A 15,012-nucleotide genomic window follows, 5' to 3' on the forward strand; every position below is an offset into this window, starting at 1 on the left:
AGATCCCAAATCTTGGATTGATTTGGATCTTGCCTATATAACTAGTCAAGAGCCTGGTTTTCTTTTCCACTGGATATTCTCAGCAAAGGTTACAGTGTAAAATACCAAAAGGGAACATCAGAAGCTATACTAGGAAAGTGAGCTGTCCTTTGACACCAGTACTATTCAGAAGGGCTTCATGCCCAAATTTAATATTTCATATATAATAATCCCTTAATCACATCTTAAAATGGCTTCTCATTTCTCTCTCTCCACATTCTCAATGGGTTATTTTGCTCCTGAAATCAACAAAGACCAAAATAAGAAATAATCGTAGCTAATCAAGGAGGGACTACTTTACGAGGTGAGCATCCCATTGATATAGCTGTGTGATTGTGTCTGAAACTCTTCTGCAGCCCTCTGCTTGCTGACAGGTGTCCTATGAAAGGCTCCTTCCTGTACGGCTGCCTGAGTCAGCTGTTCCTGACTGTCCGTCTGCCTCAGCGCACTCACTCTGGCCTGCTTCCCACTATAGTTGTTTCTTTCACTTGGTTCCTGTTCCATCTTTGTTTGCTTCATTGAACTTGACACTTGAGACAGCCCTTTGGGTTCCCTATCTTTAGTAATGTCTGGTTCCCCTTTCATAGTTCATTCTACTTCATTCTTTACCAAATCCTGGTTTCTGAACTTGCCTAATAGAGGGTTTTAACCTTCAGATCAGGTTCTGGATGTTCTTTTTGTTCCTTGTTCACCATGGGCCTATACTTGTAATGGTGGCTCCCAGAGAGCTAATTCTCTTACAGTTACGGGGGCTTCTTTCTTGGCAAAATGAAATATGCCCCAATTCTCCAAGTCTAGCCCTTTGCTGTCACTCTCTGCTGCCCTCCAGCGGCTACCAATAGGATACATTTTGCGACCCCATGGACTGCAGCCCACCGGCTCTTCTGTCCATGAGATTTTACAAGCAAGGATACTGGAGTGGGTTGCCATTTCCTTCCCCAGGGGATCTTCCAGATCCAGGGATCAAACCTGGATCTCCTGCACTATAGGCAGATTCTTTACCGACTGAACTACAAGGGAAGCCCTGATAAAAATTAGCTCCAAGAAATGGCAACCCACTCCAGTATTCCTGCCTGGGAAATTTCATGGACTGCAGAGACTGGTGGGCTACAGTCCATGGGGTCACAAAGAGTCGGACACAACACAGCAACTGAGCACGCATGCACTGGCTCTACTGCCCTTTGGCCTATGAGCATCCTCTAACAGGACACCAGACAGTGTAGTCATGCAGGAGAGCTTTGTGTTCGGAGCTCCTCAGGCTTCAGCTCAGCCAGTACTACCAACAGCAGCCTCTGATTCCACTGTTACTCCCAGGGAGATTCACTGGTGATGACTTTCCTGTCCTTTCTCTTGAAGATGTTATTATCTAAGAAATTCACAAATTCCAGGTTTACGCATATGCATATCTACACTGTGTTGGAGGTAAGGGAGAAATCTCCTGAGTTTCTGAGGCTTGGCTTGCTGGGAAAGTAGAGAGTGGTGCAGTGTCTCAGGTCAGCCTAGTAGCTAGTCTCATAGACTGCCTAGGTCTTTTATGATTTAGCATGAGGATTACAAATGTTGCCTATGAGCCAACGTAGAATTAGAATATGCAACACTTATTTGCTCGTCACATAAGAGTTGAAAGGGAATAAAACTAGCCTCTGATCTGACATATTTCACTATGGTGCTATCTGGAGTGAAGCTGGCACCATGCCCATATTAAAAGTTTTTACTGGACCAAAGGAGTAGGAGGATTATCACAGACTATAGACCCACACTTCCGGAAAGGCTATTCTATACTTGGGTAGAACCTCTAGCTGGCATATCTCTCTGCCTCCAGTTTAAAGCAGGAAGCAGTGGACAACTCTGTTGACCAGCTTTAGATTAGACGAGCCATCTAACCCAGGACTGTACCAATATGAGGTGCCAGTAACAATGGAAAATGTTAGCCCGGGCAGCTTGTAAGTCAAAGGCCAAATCCAATTATTATTTGTGGGAAAATACATCAAAAGCCTGGTGTTTTATCTCCTGCTACCCAAAAGATTGTCCACAACCCCACTAACTGAAGGTTCTTCATCCATTGCTTATTTCTATGTATCTGCCATTAATATCCTGTTATTAAAGATTCAGCATTTCCAACACACACACTATCTACAGGAGGAGGCCCTTAAAGAACTAAGAGGCCTCTCCACCAAGCACAACTGTGCGAAGAGTTTCTTTTGCTAAGTGGATATGCCTCCTCTCAGAGGAAAAGCAAAGCCCCTGGCAAATACACAGTGGAGCTCATTAACCCTTCCATCTTCCCTTCGAGTACCCCAACTGCTCTTTACTTCAAAAAAATCATTGAGAAGTCTCCCTCTTCTGAGACTACCATGGTCTCAATGCGGTGAGAATCAACCAGTAATATTTGTTCCCTCTCCTCTGACTCCTGACCTCCTGAAATGACTCCATGAGACTTTAAGAAATTAGACCTCTGAATTGCTAAAATGATCTCCATAGAGAGAGGCTAATAAATAGAAAACGGTCTTCCTAACATGCTATAATGTCATTTGGCTCATTAAATATCTGGGTCTTTTCCTAGCTCTTAAGTGATTCCTTATACGATTTTCTATTACCAAAGAGTTGTACTCTACTTGGATATTATTCCATAAAACCCTGGTCTAGAAAAAATGGGTTCTGTGTTAAATCAGAAATGAGCCTTAAGACAGAATTTCTGAGCTCACCTCCTCCCCAGTTAAGAGGCTGGCCTAGGTGACACAAAGTCTCAGCAGTTCTAGAATAAATTCTCTAACCAACCAAAAACATTCAGTAAATCCCAGAATGTATGACATATTACTGGCAATTCCTTCTGTAAATCTTCCATGACAGGTCTAGTTAATACTGTCCTGAGCAAGGTAAGGAGATATATCTGGTGTGAAAAAGCTGTAGCCACATTGCAGTAGCTGTATTCACCTGTGCCCCATCCATGTGTATGCTGACCTAGCGTTGACTTATCTGAGGTCAAAAGTCTAGCTCAGTAGAGTCTATTCTTGGAAATGTTCCCATTTTTACTTTTTTTTTTTTAAAACAGAACCAGAGTCAAAAGGGCTTCCCTGGTGGCTCAGCTGGTAAAGAATCTGCCTGCAATGCGGGAGACCTGTGTTCAATCCCTGGGTTGGGAAGATCCCCTGGAGAAGGGAATGGCTAACCACTTCAGTATTCTGGCCTGGAGAATTCCATGGACTGTATAGTCCAAGAAGGGGTCGCAAAGAGTTGGACATGACTGAGCGACTTTCACTTACTTACACTTAGAGACCCAAAAGTGTTAAGCTTTCTCCTACTTCGGAATAGGAATTATTTGCTGTCAGAACCTCCTTTAAGGTTAGAGGTATCACTGTGAAGGTTATGAGCACCTGTCAAAACAACATGGGTGAAAGAATTTTGTCAATACAATTAGAAAAACCGGCCTTCAAAAACCAAAGGCCTACTTTTGAGGTATTTCAAGTTAACCATCTTATTTGTGCCAGGCTGCCAACCATACCTAAATACTCTTTTGTGAAAGCCTGCTTATCAATATGCAGCAGACTTCACTTTGTCCTGGGGATATTTACAGAAAATTCTGCAGCTGTCCCTAAAACTGACCAGTATAGCATCAATACCAAAAATAGATTATCTAGACAGAATGGCATTCTCTCAAAGCACCAGGGTCACATGAAGAGAGATTTTGGGAAGGGTAGAACGTTTAAAAGGCCTATTTTACAAGCATAGGCAAACTGTATCAGAATGTAAGCTCCACAAGGACAGGGACCATATTTTATTCATTATCCTATACCCCCTACACCACTATAGCCACTATACCACTATATCCGCTGCAACAGTGTTAGGCATAGTGGTGAATGAATGAATGAATGAATGCTTCCGGACTAGAGGGCCTATATTAACATTTAAATGCTTGCCATACTTATGTCAAGACATGACTATAGCTGCAGGAAATTCTAGTAGCTCTGTATCAGCAGAGATTTGTGAAGGTGTTCCAATATATTATTAATACTACAACCTCTTCTAATCAGCAAATGCCTTTGGGATATGATAACCCTGGATTTCATTTCTGAAATGAAATCTACCTACATTGTTGTTCAGTCACTCAGGTGTGTCCAACTCTTTGGGACCCCCATGGACTGCAGCAAGCCAGGCTTCCCTGTCCTTCACTATCTCCCTGAGTTTGCTCAAACTCATGTCCATTAAGTTGATGATGCCATCCAACCATCTCATCCTCTGTTGTCCCCTTCTCCTCCAGCCCTCAATCTTCCCCAGCACCAGGGTTTTTACCAATGAATCAGCTCTTCACATCTGGTGGCCAAAGTATTGGAGTGTCGGCTGCAGCATCAGTCCTTCCAATAAATATTCAGGGTTGATTTCCTTTAGGATTTACTAAATTTAGGATACACTGCTTTGATCTCCCTACTGTCCAAGGGACAGGTTACATACGCTATCATTGGTTGTGCAGACAATCTTTTCCCAGATAATTCAACTAATGGCTCAAACCATTCCTTCCAACCCCACCATTCGCATCACTTATAGAAGCGACATCTTCCAATTTCATGGGTTATCAAACTGTTTGATTAATAACTCTGGTGCAGATGACTCCCAGTTTTATAGGTCATTATTAAATACCCACAAACTATTTCAACTGAGCCCCTGGAGAGTATTTCTACTGATGACATTACTGATCCACACACTTCAATACTAGAGGGTTAATACACCATGGTCTCTACTTTCCTCCACCAAGAATATCCTTTCATAAAAACTTCCCCCTACTATCTACACCCACACCTCCTTTCTTTACCATCACTCACTGACAACTGCTCAGTAAATACATGGTAAAACTACAGGCTACCACCCCTCCCTATTAAGTAGTACATGTGGGAGATGGCTTTCTCCCAGTTTAATACTGGAAGAAATGATCAGTGACGAAGACTGATCCTTGAGGCTTTTCATGCTTCCCCGCTAGCCTAGCCTCCTATGTAATCATCTAGTTAGGGGTTGTTTAGTCTGGTTATGGTGAAATAATATAAAATAAATTCTATTAAGTATCATTTTGATACATGCTATATTAGACAAAAGCACTTTTTTGATATAAATGGATATTCTACTGAGGCTAAAATATAAGTGATTATTAAGCAAAGTCAGGATTTTTTTTCCATAAGAGACAACAGCAGTCAAGCAAAGGGGACATTATTACTCTTAATGGGAATACTGTTCATTAAACTTGGGGGTAGGCCAAATAAGACAGAAAGCAAATTTAATAAAAAGACAAAATTTTATTGAACAGGATCAAGATAGGAGGAGAAATAAAAGGGGCAGTTCTACAAAGTAAGATTCTTGAGTGGTTCTCAGGTTTCCCTACCTGATGTTGGCTAACTTATTGATTTTGCCTATATCTCTCTAACAGGTATAATACCAGAATTTGTTCAATATCTCCAAAGAAATTTAGAATTATTTCTCTTAGGTCCTATAGTTGTTTTTAAGGCATGGTAAGTGCCTGCAATGGAAATGCACTGTGTTTACTTTAGACAGAAGGTTCAGAAATTGGAGAATAACTGGCCTAGAGGGAATGTCACCAACTCAATCTAAAAAAAGCCACAGATATCTTGGGATGGCATCGCTGTTTAAGAATTGTTGCCAACAAGCTCCATTCAGGAGATCTGATGCAATGTCACAACCTAATTCATTCAGCTTTATAAAACTTAAATATATTGGAAGTAAATAACTGTTGATTCCAAAGAACAGAAAATAATGTGACGATGCTAAAGACCACATTCAAGCCTTTCCCTATTGGTCAGACATGGAAGGTGAACAGCTAAAAATTAAATAAATAATGCAATAATTATCAGGGGAAATTAAGACTCTCATAATGAATGGAATAACAGAAATGTGAAATGTTTCAAGGTAGCTTGTAATAAACAGCATTTGATGAGGAGTTATGGAACATAAAAAAAGAGGTCCAAGAAGAAGCTGAAAAGTAAAAGCAAAGAATAAAGAAGAGGAATTAAGAAAATGGTATTTAAAGAGATAAGCTTAATACTGAAAGGCAGAAAGACAGTTAGATCCTGGTTAACAACAAATACACAGATGCATACATACACATGCACACAAACATGCACACAGATTTTCAAAAAAATACTTAAATCCAGCTATTCTCGATGTAACTCTCCTCTCGGTTTAACTCTCCACCTTTTCCATGAAAAATTTTATACTGCTCAGGCCTACAAAGACCTCTCTACTTCATGGCCTTTTTTTGTACTTAGAGATTCAATCTTGCTCCTGATTTGCATTGTTTATTTTGCATCATTATATAAAAGTCATATTCCAACTAGACTGTAAGTCAGAATCTATTTCCCTATTCTTTGAATTTGGGCTGGCCCTGTCTGTGACCAGCTCTAGCCAACAGAATGCTGAAGAAGTGATATTTCAAGTGTAGACCTCAAGAGGTTTTCACGTTTCCTCTTGCTTTCCCGGAAGCCTGCCAGGATGCCATGTGGACAAGCCTGGCTTGGTCTGTTGGTTAGAGAGAAATCACAAGGAGCAGAAAAGAGTCAGCTTAGCTAAGGCATCCTGGATCAGGCAGTCTGCAGCCACTCTAGTAGCTCATCTCAAAGTCTGATGAGCTCAGCTGAACCTATCTGTCTGTAGAAACTTCAGCTAAATAAATGATTCCTGTTTTAAGCCAATATGTTGTGGGGTGATATGTCATGCAGCATAAGCTGTTGAAATAACTGAAACATACACAATGGTTTTAGCCTTCAAATGAAATACTTACACATAGTGTGCCTTATATTAGAATCAAGTATTTGCTGTTCACCTCTTTGCTATTAGAATGTATTATATCCACTGTGTATTCCCACAACACCTAAGTTGTAATTTGTTCATAGTAGGCACTCAGTTTGATAGACTGAAATGAAAATCAACTAAAGTTCAAATTCTGGTGTTCTTCGGCATTATTTACTTAAAGTTTAACAATAGAAGAAAATACCAACCACAGTACTGTCTAAGAATCAGATAACTACTGAGGATCTACTAGTGGCCTTGTGTTGCTACACTCAATTATGAACCATTAAGGGACAGCAACTTTTATTACCTAGAATATAAATGCTACTTCAAGACAGTCAATAAGTGAGCCCTTGAGCTGACCACCTCAATATTTAGGATTAATCCAAATTTTGGATTTTAATAGAAATACCACACATTTGATATATGGATGTGAAATTGTACTGCAATCCTACTTTCATGAGCTTGGGAATACAGAAAATATAAAGTGTAAAAGGAGAAGATTTTGATTTGTACTAATTCCCACTAACAGGTGGTTTTTTAAACCCAGAAACCTGACAAATGACGTATGTATGTAAATATGCTTTAATTCTGAAGTGCTTTACAAATGTAAAAGATCATGAAATCCTGTGTGTTCAGAATGTCATTTCACTTTTTTCCTTAAGAAGTAGAAAAATCAGAGTAGACAGAATGGCTCAGAAAGGATAAACAGTTCTGCTATCCATATCTAATTTGCTTCCTAATAAAATTCTATGGCTTTCAAATGACACTCAACTATTATAGTGTGTACAGAGATGATTTCATCAAATATTCTATGTTTTGAATATTTTCAAAATTATCATTCAGTTGATAGTGTGAAACACTCTAAAGCAAAAGGACATGAAAAGCATGATCAGCATGAATATATTCAAAAACCAGTGAGCAAAATAAACTCAATGACAGTAAAAGAACATCCTTGCTGCACTGAATGGGCACAAATCACCCTTTTCCATGGGTGCGTACATGTATCCTATTTATGCTTTAACTTTAACTTCTTCCTTTAACTTCAGCCATTTCTGATCAATACTGTTATCTTAGACTTATAAGGAACATAATGGTTAAATCAAGCGGTAAGGTGGATAACTGAGTTAAGACATTAAAGGTTTAGACAGGCTAAATAAATAATTAAATGACTAATTATTAAATAATGATTTAATGATTAAAATCTGGTTTGTTAATAAAATGTCTTAAAAGGAAAACACAGTCCAAAAAGAGCGAAACCTTCAGCTGTGGTATATAAAATCAACCACATAAGAACTAGATATAGAACGGGTAACAATGTCATGTATGAAAAAGATTCAGTTTCTAGCAGATGGAAGCTAAATCAGGATACATTTACATGATTTTTAAGATCAGCACCCAGCATAGCCCCCAATTTCTGTAACTCTATTTTAGGATTCCAAAGAGTACAGGCAAAAGGACATATACTAAAGGACACCTAATCATGTCTTATTTGAAAACATACTTCCAGACTTTCTATTTATAATCTGAACATCTCTTATACTTCATAAGCTGCTCCCTTTAAAAACAATGCTCACTTTAATTAATTTATGAGAATGACTAAGATGAACTACAAAGATATGCATTTTCAGCATGGGATGGGGAAAGATCATTTTTGTCACCCTGATTTAACTTACCTGAGGCCTGCTAGTAAAGAGCTAGGGAAGTTTTTCATATGATCTAAGAATTTAAGCTGCCTTAATAGAGACAGACATAAATAGAAATTAAGTGATAGATTCATTAGGAAGAGGCATACTCTTTCCTGATTCAGTGAGTTTTAGAGTTTTTTCTACTACTAAAAATTTCATGCAAGAAACTCTGAAAACAAAAATGTAATAGAAAAGAGGAACTTAAGCATAAACAACAGTGTTCACTGAGAACTCACAAGTATTTCAGCACTCATCCCGGCTCAGATCCACCTTATTTTGGCTGTGCTTTCTAACTTACTCCTTTAGTTAACATTTTCTGTGAACACTAGCTACTTTCCATAGGGACCAAAACCACAAACTTGAGAGAATGACCACACTTCCTTTTCATGAACAGTGAGAAGAGAAAATTTTTTCCTTGGATGTGTTTTTCCAATGAAATTCAATTTCTGCTTTCCAAGAAAAGCCAACTGGCTCAGAAGTCTCTGAGAAGAAACAGTGAGGGGATACTCAAACAGATACCATACCACAAAACTCCAAAGCAAAATCCCAATCTTTCAGCCTTAACATCAAGTCAAAGGGTTAAAACCTGAACACCTCAGTTGACTTGCTGAATCCACAGGTGGAAGATCAAAAGGGTGGAAAGAGATACTCAGCTCCATTTGGGACCATGCTGAGAAAGCCTTTATGTTTAGGAGAACCCCCACCTCAACTCCTAAATATTAAGTTGACACACGTTTCTGGGACGCGGCCTGAATCCTCAAACTTTGGCGGGTCTATAGAGACACAATTTTCTATTTTCTGCTTAACAGGGCTTTCCAGAATTGTCATCAGATGACAGATTACACCACCCATCCACAAGGATTCAGGGGTAGCTCAGGCCATCCATTATGGGTTAAAAGCTGTTCTAGCATGAATCGAGTCACAGTGGTAAGGAGACTACCAATACAAGGGGTCCTACAGCTTTAAGAAATACCCTGGGCATCTAAAAGTTCTCAGAATGCAAACTTTGTCAGCTCTGAAAACAAGAGGCACTGCATCATTATGGCAGGAGAAACAAAGCCAGCACCCTTTTAAAAACAGACAAAAAAAAAAAGATTGTTTTAATAGGAGAGAAGCATCAGTCATTGATTCTTACTTCATTCACACTTTCTATCCAACCCCATCCATCTTCAGAGTGAAGAGATGACAGAGCCCAGTTAACTCTCTCCCTCTTTCGGCCCCCGCCCATACTGCTCCTCTGTACCAAATCCACCAAGACCCACCAACCCGCCCTTTTCAATCTGCAAGCAACAGCTCTATAGAATGACTCAGTCTGATGGGCTTGCAAACCTCAGGTATACCTAAGTACCAGCTTTCATCACACTACTTTAGTAGGGTTATCTGTCAGGTTATCATGACTGGTCAGGGCCTTTAGAAATCATCTAAAATGACCACTCAGTCACTTAAGGCTGACCACATTCTACGAAGGTGGGGATGAGAAGACTTAAGGGAACAGAAAAAAAAAAAGTCAACAAACCAAATCAATCCAGAATGTAAAATATTTCATTTTCATTAACTGTTACTGCCCTCATTATCTGCAAACAAAGGTTCTCTAAGCAGGCCGTCTCTGCATCGGTGCACCTCCTTAGCATCAGTTTGCCGAGTTATCTTTTCTGCTGTGTCTGCAAAAGCCAACTACAGCACAATGGGTCACATCACTTGAGGGTCACTTGAGTCCCGCTATATTCTGGGGCCCTCCTTCCACCTCCTCCCTTTCCTTCCATCCACAAAACCTTTAACTCCACCATAGCTAAGGATCCCAGATAGCTAAATAAAAGAGGTGGCCTCAAACACAGGGAAAAGGCCTTAGGTCTCCAGTGTGAATCGCCAATGCCAACGGCCCTCCCCTCTCCTTTTCCTTAAGACCTGATGGTCTTCAGTCACACATCTTAAAAGAAAAACAAAAAACAAAAACACAAAGACTTACTTGTCTCAAGTCGATGAAGGCCAACTGCAGCGTGTCCTCCTGGAACCCAGGCACCGGGCCGGATCTGGCAAACTCTGTGGGAAAGAAAAGAGGATAAAAAGCGCCTTTAACTAACCATGGACAGGGAGATTGGCAGACGGATGACAGGGAAGACAAGAGAGGCTGGGGGAGAGGAGGACCAAACTTCTAAGGAGTCATGTCTCTCTCCCTTCAGCTTCTTTGTCTGCCCTTCAAAATTCGTGTCATCAAAACACCATTAATTCCAGCATCCTGACAGCAAGGAAACTGTACTAATTCGACCTGAAATTTATTCCCATGAGCCGCGCTGGGCTTCAGAGTATTTGTTTTGTGAATGGACAAACAACTTGCAAAGGAGGAGGGAGTGGGGGAGAGAAAAAAGTTTTTCCTCTCAACACAATAAAATCTTCAGCTGTGAAACTCTTTTCAGTTCCGAAAGCTATTTATATTTTAGATCGCTGAAGGAATTTTCTAATTTCACGCCTGTCACCTCATTCTCCAAGCATTTATCAAAAAATATTCCCTGCCACATCATTAATTATTCCCTCACTGATTATTTGCATTATCTCATGAGTGCATTATTGCCAACCCACACACAGACACACAAACACACACACCGGCAGCAGAGGCTGCCAATCCAGTGCCTGGCTCTTCAGTAAAAGAGTACTGCAGATATGAGAAGACCCATCTAAACAAATATCACTGCAAAAACTTGGGGAGTAATTGTATATGTCCATCCTCCTAGGGTATTCTTTGCTCTTGACTTTTACTTCTATTCCACTCTCAAAAATTATTTTTCTCTTCCTCTACTCCAATTGAGTCTTAGGTCAAAGAGACACATGAATGCTATTTGCAATTTACAGTAGTGCCTTGGGTCCATGCTTAGTTTATGACTCTGGCTTCTACATCATTAAGAAGGAGGAAACTGCACAGGACTATAGGGAAATATACTAGTTAACAGTTTAGAATGTCAAGTTTTATTGTCCCTAAGCCCTGCTTATTACAAAATCGAAAGGTCTTGTTTAAGCCCCTATATACAGACAAAACACAGAGAAAATTCAAAAGCTGTACAGTTACTATCCTTTGAATTCTCTCTGTGAAGTCAAACAAAGCAAGATAAACATTTAACATCAATCTACTATTTACCTCAAAAACAATTCAAATATCTGCTCAAAACAAATATGAAAGGGATGTTTTCCTTTTGATTTTATTTCTCTCCAGGAATGAATTTAAGAAATTACAGGAAGTTGGTATCATATTTTCTTTTGAAATTAAATAAAATCTACCAAGATCTTTGCATATATGTTTGGAAAATTCCTCCAAACAACTAGTAACTGGATAGCTTCAAGTGATGATTTATGAACAATGATAGGTATTCCTGTTCTTTAAAAATATTTTCCATCTAGGAAATGTCTAATGGATTTTCATAAATTCCTTGCCCTACTTTAAGAAATAATGTTAACAAGTTAAGTTGAAGGGAATATAAAAACATTACATGAAATAAAACAAACCAATTTATTAAACTAATTATATAGAGTACAAATGTGAAATAAAAAAAAAACCTTCTTATCCTGGAGTCTTCACAAAATAGTCTTATTTTAGAGATTAAAAAAAAAAAGAACTCAAATGGAAGGGGATAAACTATATAGAATGATAGCACACTAAGTTTCTATTTACTTTGGAAAGAAAATTTATATCCATTTATAAATTAATTCCATCATATGTATAGCCCAAATAACTAAAGTTTTAAAAGGGTAAAGTTCTAAAGCTGTATAAATACATCCTGAAAGCCATGTTAATAAAAGCTTAAATAATCCATCCTTCATATCTTACAATAGCAATCATCTGTGATACCCTTGCATACAATAGCTGCTCAATCACACGTATAATCTCCTCATATTATGCTCCTATAGAGAGCAGCTCTTTGAGTCAGAGCCACAGTCACTTTTTTTGACAACCTTGATGGTCAGACAGTCAGCTTAAATAAGCTTCCTATGTCTGATGATTTCATCCAAGGTTGGCAGATTATCACTGTTGCTCCCATATGACATATGCCTTATGCTGCATCATTTGAAGTACTGGAGTCTCTTCTGTCAGTAGGAACCCCACAAGCCAAGGTGCAGCAACTGTCAAGGTGTTCTGCTGAACCACACGTGTTCAGTTCAACAGGACTGCCCTGTGATACATGGGTTGAATGCTTGAGAACTGGCCACACATTCTGGAATCTCGTTATTGGGCATGCTCCCTGGGGCTGACATGATGCTGATAAAACCACTCAGGTATCTGGATCTGATACATATTTAGTCAGTCACACTTTATAGATGTCCTTTTATGACACAGTGAATCTTCCAGGTTCCCAGAGGACACAGTGGCCTTTTAGATTTGATTTTAATTTTATAAATCAGAGAATGACAACTGCATCAGGTGCAACAAAGTGAAGAGATTAATTTTATTGCATAGCTTATAGAAGTATTAAATACTATATATTCAACTTCACATTTATATTTTCTCATTATTTTATGAATGTAATTTTTATCCTCTCAGGTAGACAGTAAAATTCTTAGGGGTAAGGACCATATCACAGAACATAGCAAAGTGTTCAAAATAGTAGATGTCCAACAAATATCTATACTTTACAGAAATAACAAGATCAATTAATTACACATATTCTTTACTGCCAATGAAACTCTTTGGATTGCAATAGTAAGGTGTCCTTAACATGAGTATCAATAAGTAGGCTTTAGGACTATATGAGCTTCCTAAAATTAGGTGCACAATGATTGAGGGGATGGGCTCTGGGGTTTTAAAAATCAGAGTTTGAGTTCCACTTACTAGCTCTATGGATATGTGCAAACTACTTAATCTCCTAAAAGGTTCAATATCTTTATCTCAAAAATGAGGGTGGCAGTGTATCCCTTATACTGCTGCTGTGAGGGTTAAATGAAATAACATGTAAAGCAACTGGCAGAGTGCCTGGCATAACATAATTGATTATCATTATAATTAGTTTTTTGTGGGAATATTCACTTCCCTGTGAAGAAGGTGGGTATCTTTTACTGAATTCTCAGAGGGTGGGTGACCAAATAAATGTAAAGAAACACTGTTTTATATCCAGGACAAAACATTAGAAGAAAATTTAGCTACCATTCAGTTGTAAGTTAGTGGGTTGGTATTGAAATTTATAGGCAAATATTTAAGTGATTCACTTAAAGAAGGCTGATATGACTAATTACTAGTGTATTAGCCACAGCACAGGAATTTTCACTCGTATTATTTTAGAAAATCAATAAACATATTAAGCAGATCTCCTATAATTTTGTGATTCAATATTTCCTTTAAAATATGACTGTTCCTGTAGAGTCAATTTTTTACATATATGAAAAATGTTAATAGCATAAGAAAGTGTGAATATTTTTAAATTAAAATTTGTATTTATCTTCAACTATGTAAAATACAATAACAGTAAAACACATGACAGTAAGCATTCATTTCATAATGTTAACTGAGGCTGTTAAAGAGAAAAAGATTACAAGGGATTTTATTCTCTTCTACATTTTATAAACATTAAAAATGAGTACAGACCACTTTTATAATCAGAGAAAAGGAAACAGAAGAGCACATACATCCCCAATTATTCAGTGCTATTTTCTCTAGCACCAAGAGCTATAACCTGTTCAAGATTTAGCATTACAGGCAACTGGGATTGATTTGCACACCCATATTCTCAGAGGCTGCTTAATAGAGAGGAGAACAACTACACATGGGAAGGGTACAAGAAGCCCCCAGTCCATTGAAACATATATTATTGGCTTCATGAACACACAGAAGCTTTCCTTTAGAATCACGAATAAAAAGGAGTATATGTCTGTACTAGTGGCCAAGTAGGACCAACAGGCAGTGAAGAAGCCTCTTTCTGGACTTGTCTCTGCATTCCAAGATCTGTAGTAGGTTTTCAGTCTCTAAGAGGTTTAAGCCAGTGCCAGAGTTCCCCAAGGCTGGAGTTCTGCAGAGTGATGCCAGCCTCACAAGAATATCAAGGTGCTTGTTCCACTTCATAGAGAACCAAATCCTACCTTTGACTATCTTATGTTATCTGGGGACTGAATCAAGGTTCCCATGAGGCTGGCAAGAAAGCTTCCTCTTGAAAAACTCGTTTAGGTTATTGGAGCCTCTGGCCAGTACCAAGTCATCCTTTTGAGAGCTTGGCTCACCCAGTTCCTTTTCACTGCCCTTAATCATAGTACGGTCTCTCAAGCATTGAAACTGCTATCAGAGCCTGACTCTCAAAGCTAATTTGCAAATATGAAAAATATTTTAATGAAATAAATATATTAAAGAACATTACAGCATACTAACACATATATATGGAATTTAGAAAGATGGTAACGATAACCCTATATGCAAAAAAGAAAAAGAGACACAGAAGTACAGAACAGACTTTTGAACTCTGTGGGAGAAGGTGAGGGTGGGATGTTTCAAAAGAACAGCATGTATATTATCTATGGTGAAACA

At 38.7% G+C, this 15,012-nt stretch overlaps 1 protein-coding gene across 2 annotated transcripts in view; it reads right to left on the reverse strand.

The window, feature by feature from the left end:
* Positions 1-15,012, reverse strand: part of EXOC6B (exocyst complex component 6B) — a 669,652-nt gene that overhangs the window by 149,708 nt on the left and 504,932 nt on the right. For both annotated transcript variants that reach the window (XM_065929532.1, XM_065929531.1), the window contains exon 20: positions 10,483-10,556. In XM_065929532.1, coding sequence (XP_065785604.1) covers positions 10,483-10,556 — 74 coding nt within the window. The remainder of the gene's footprint in view (positions 1-10,482; positions 10,557-15,012) is intronic.

The sequence above is a fragment of the Muntiacus reevesi genome, chromosome 3 (assembly GCF_963930625.1).
Source record: "Muntiacus reevesi chromosome 3, mMunRee1.1, whole genome shotgun sequence".
Lineage (NCBI taxonomy): Eukaryota > Metazoa > Chordata > Mammalia > Artiodactyla > Cervidae > Muntiacus > Muntiacus reevesi.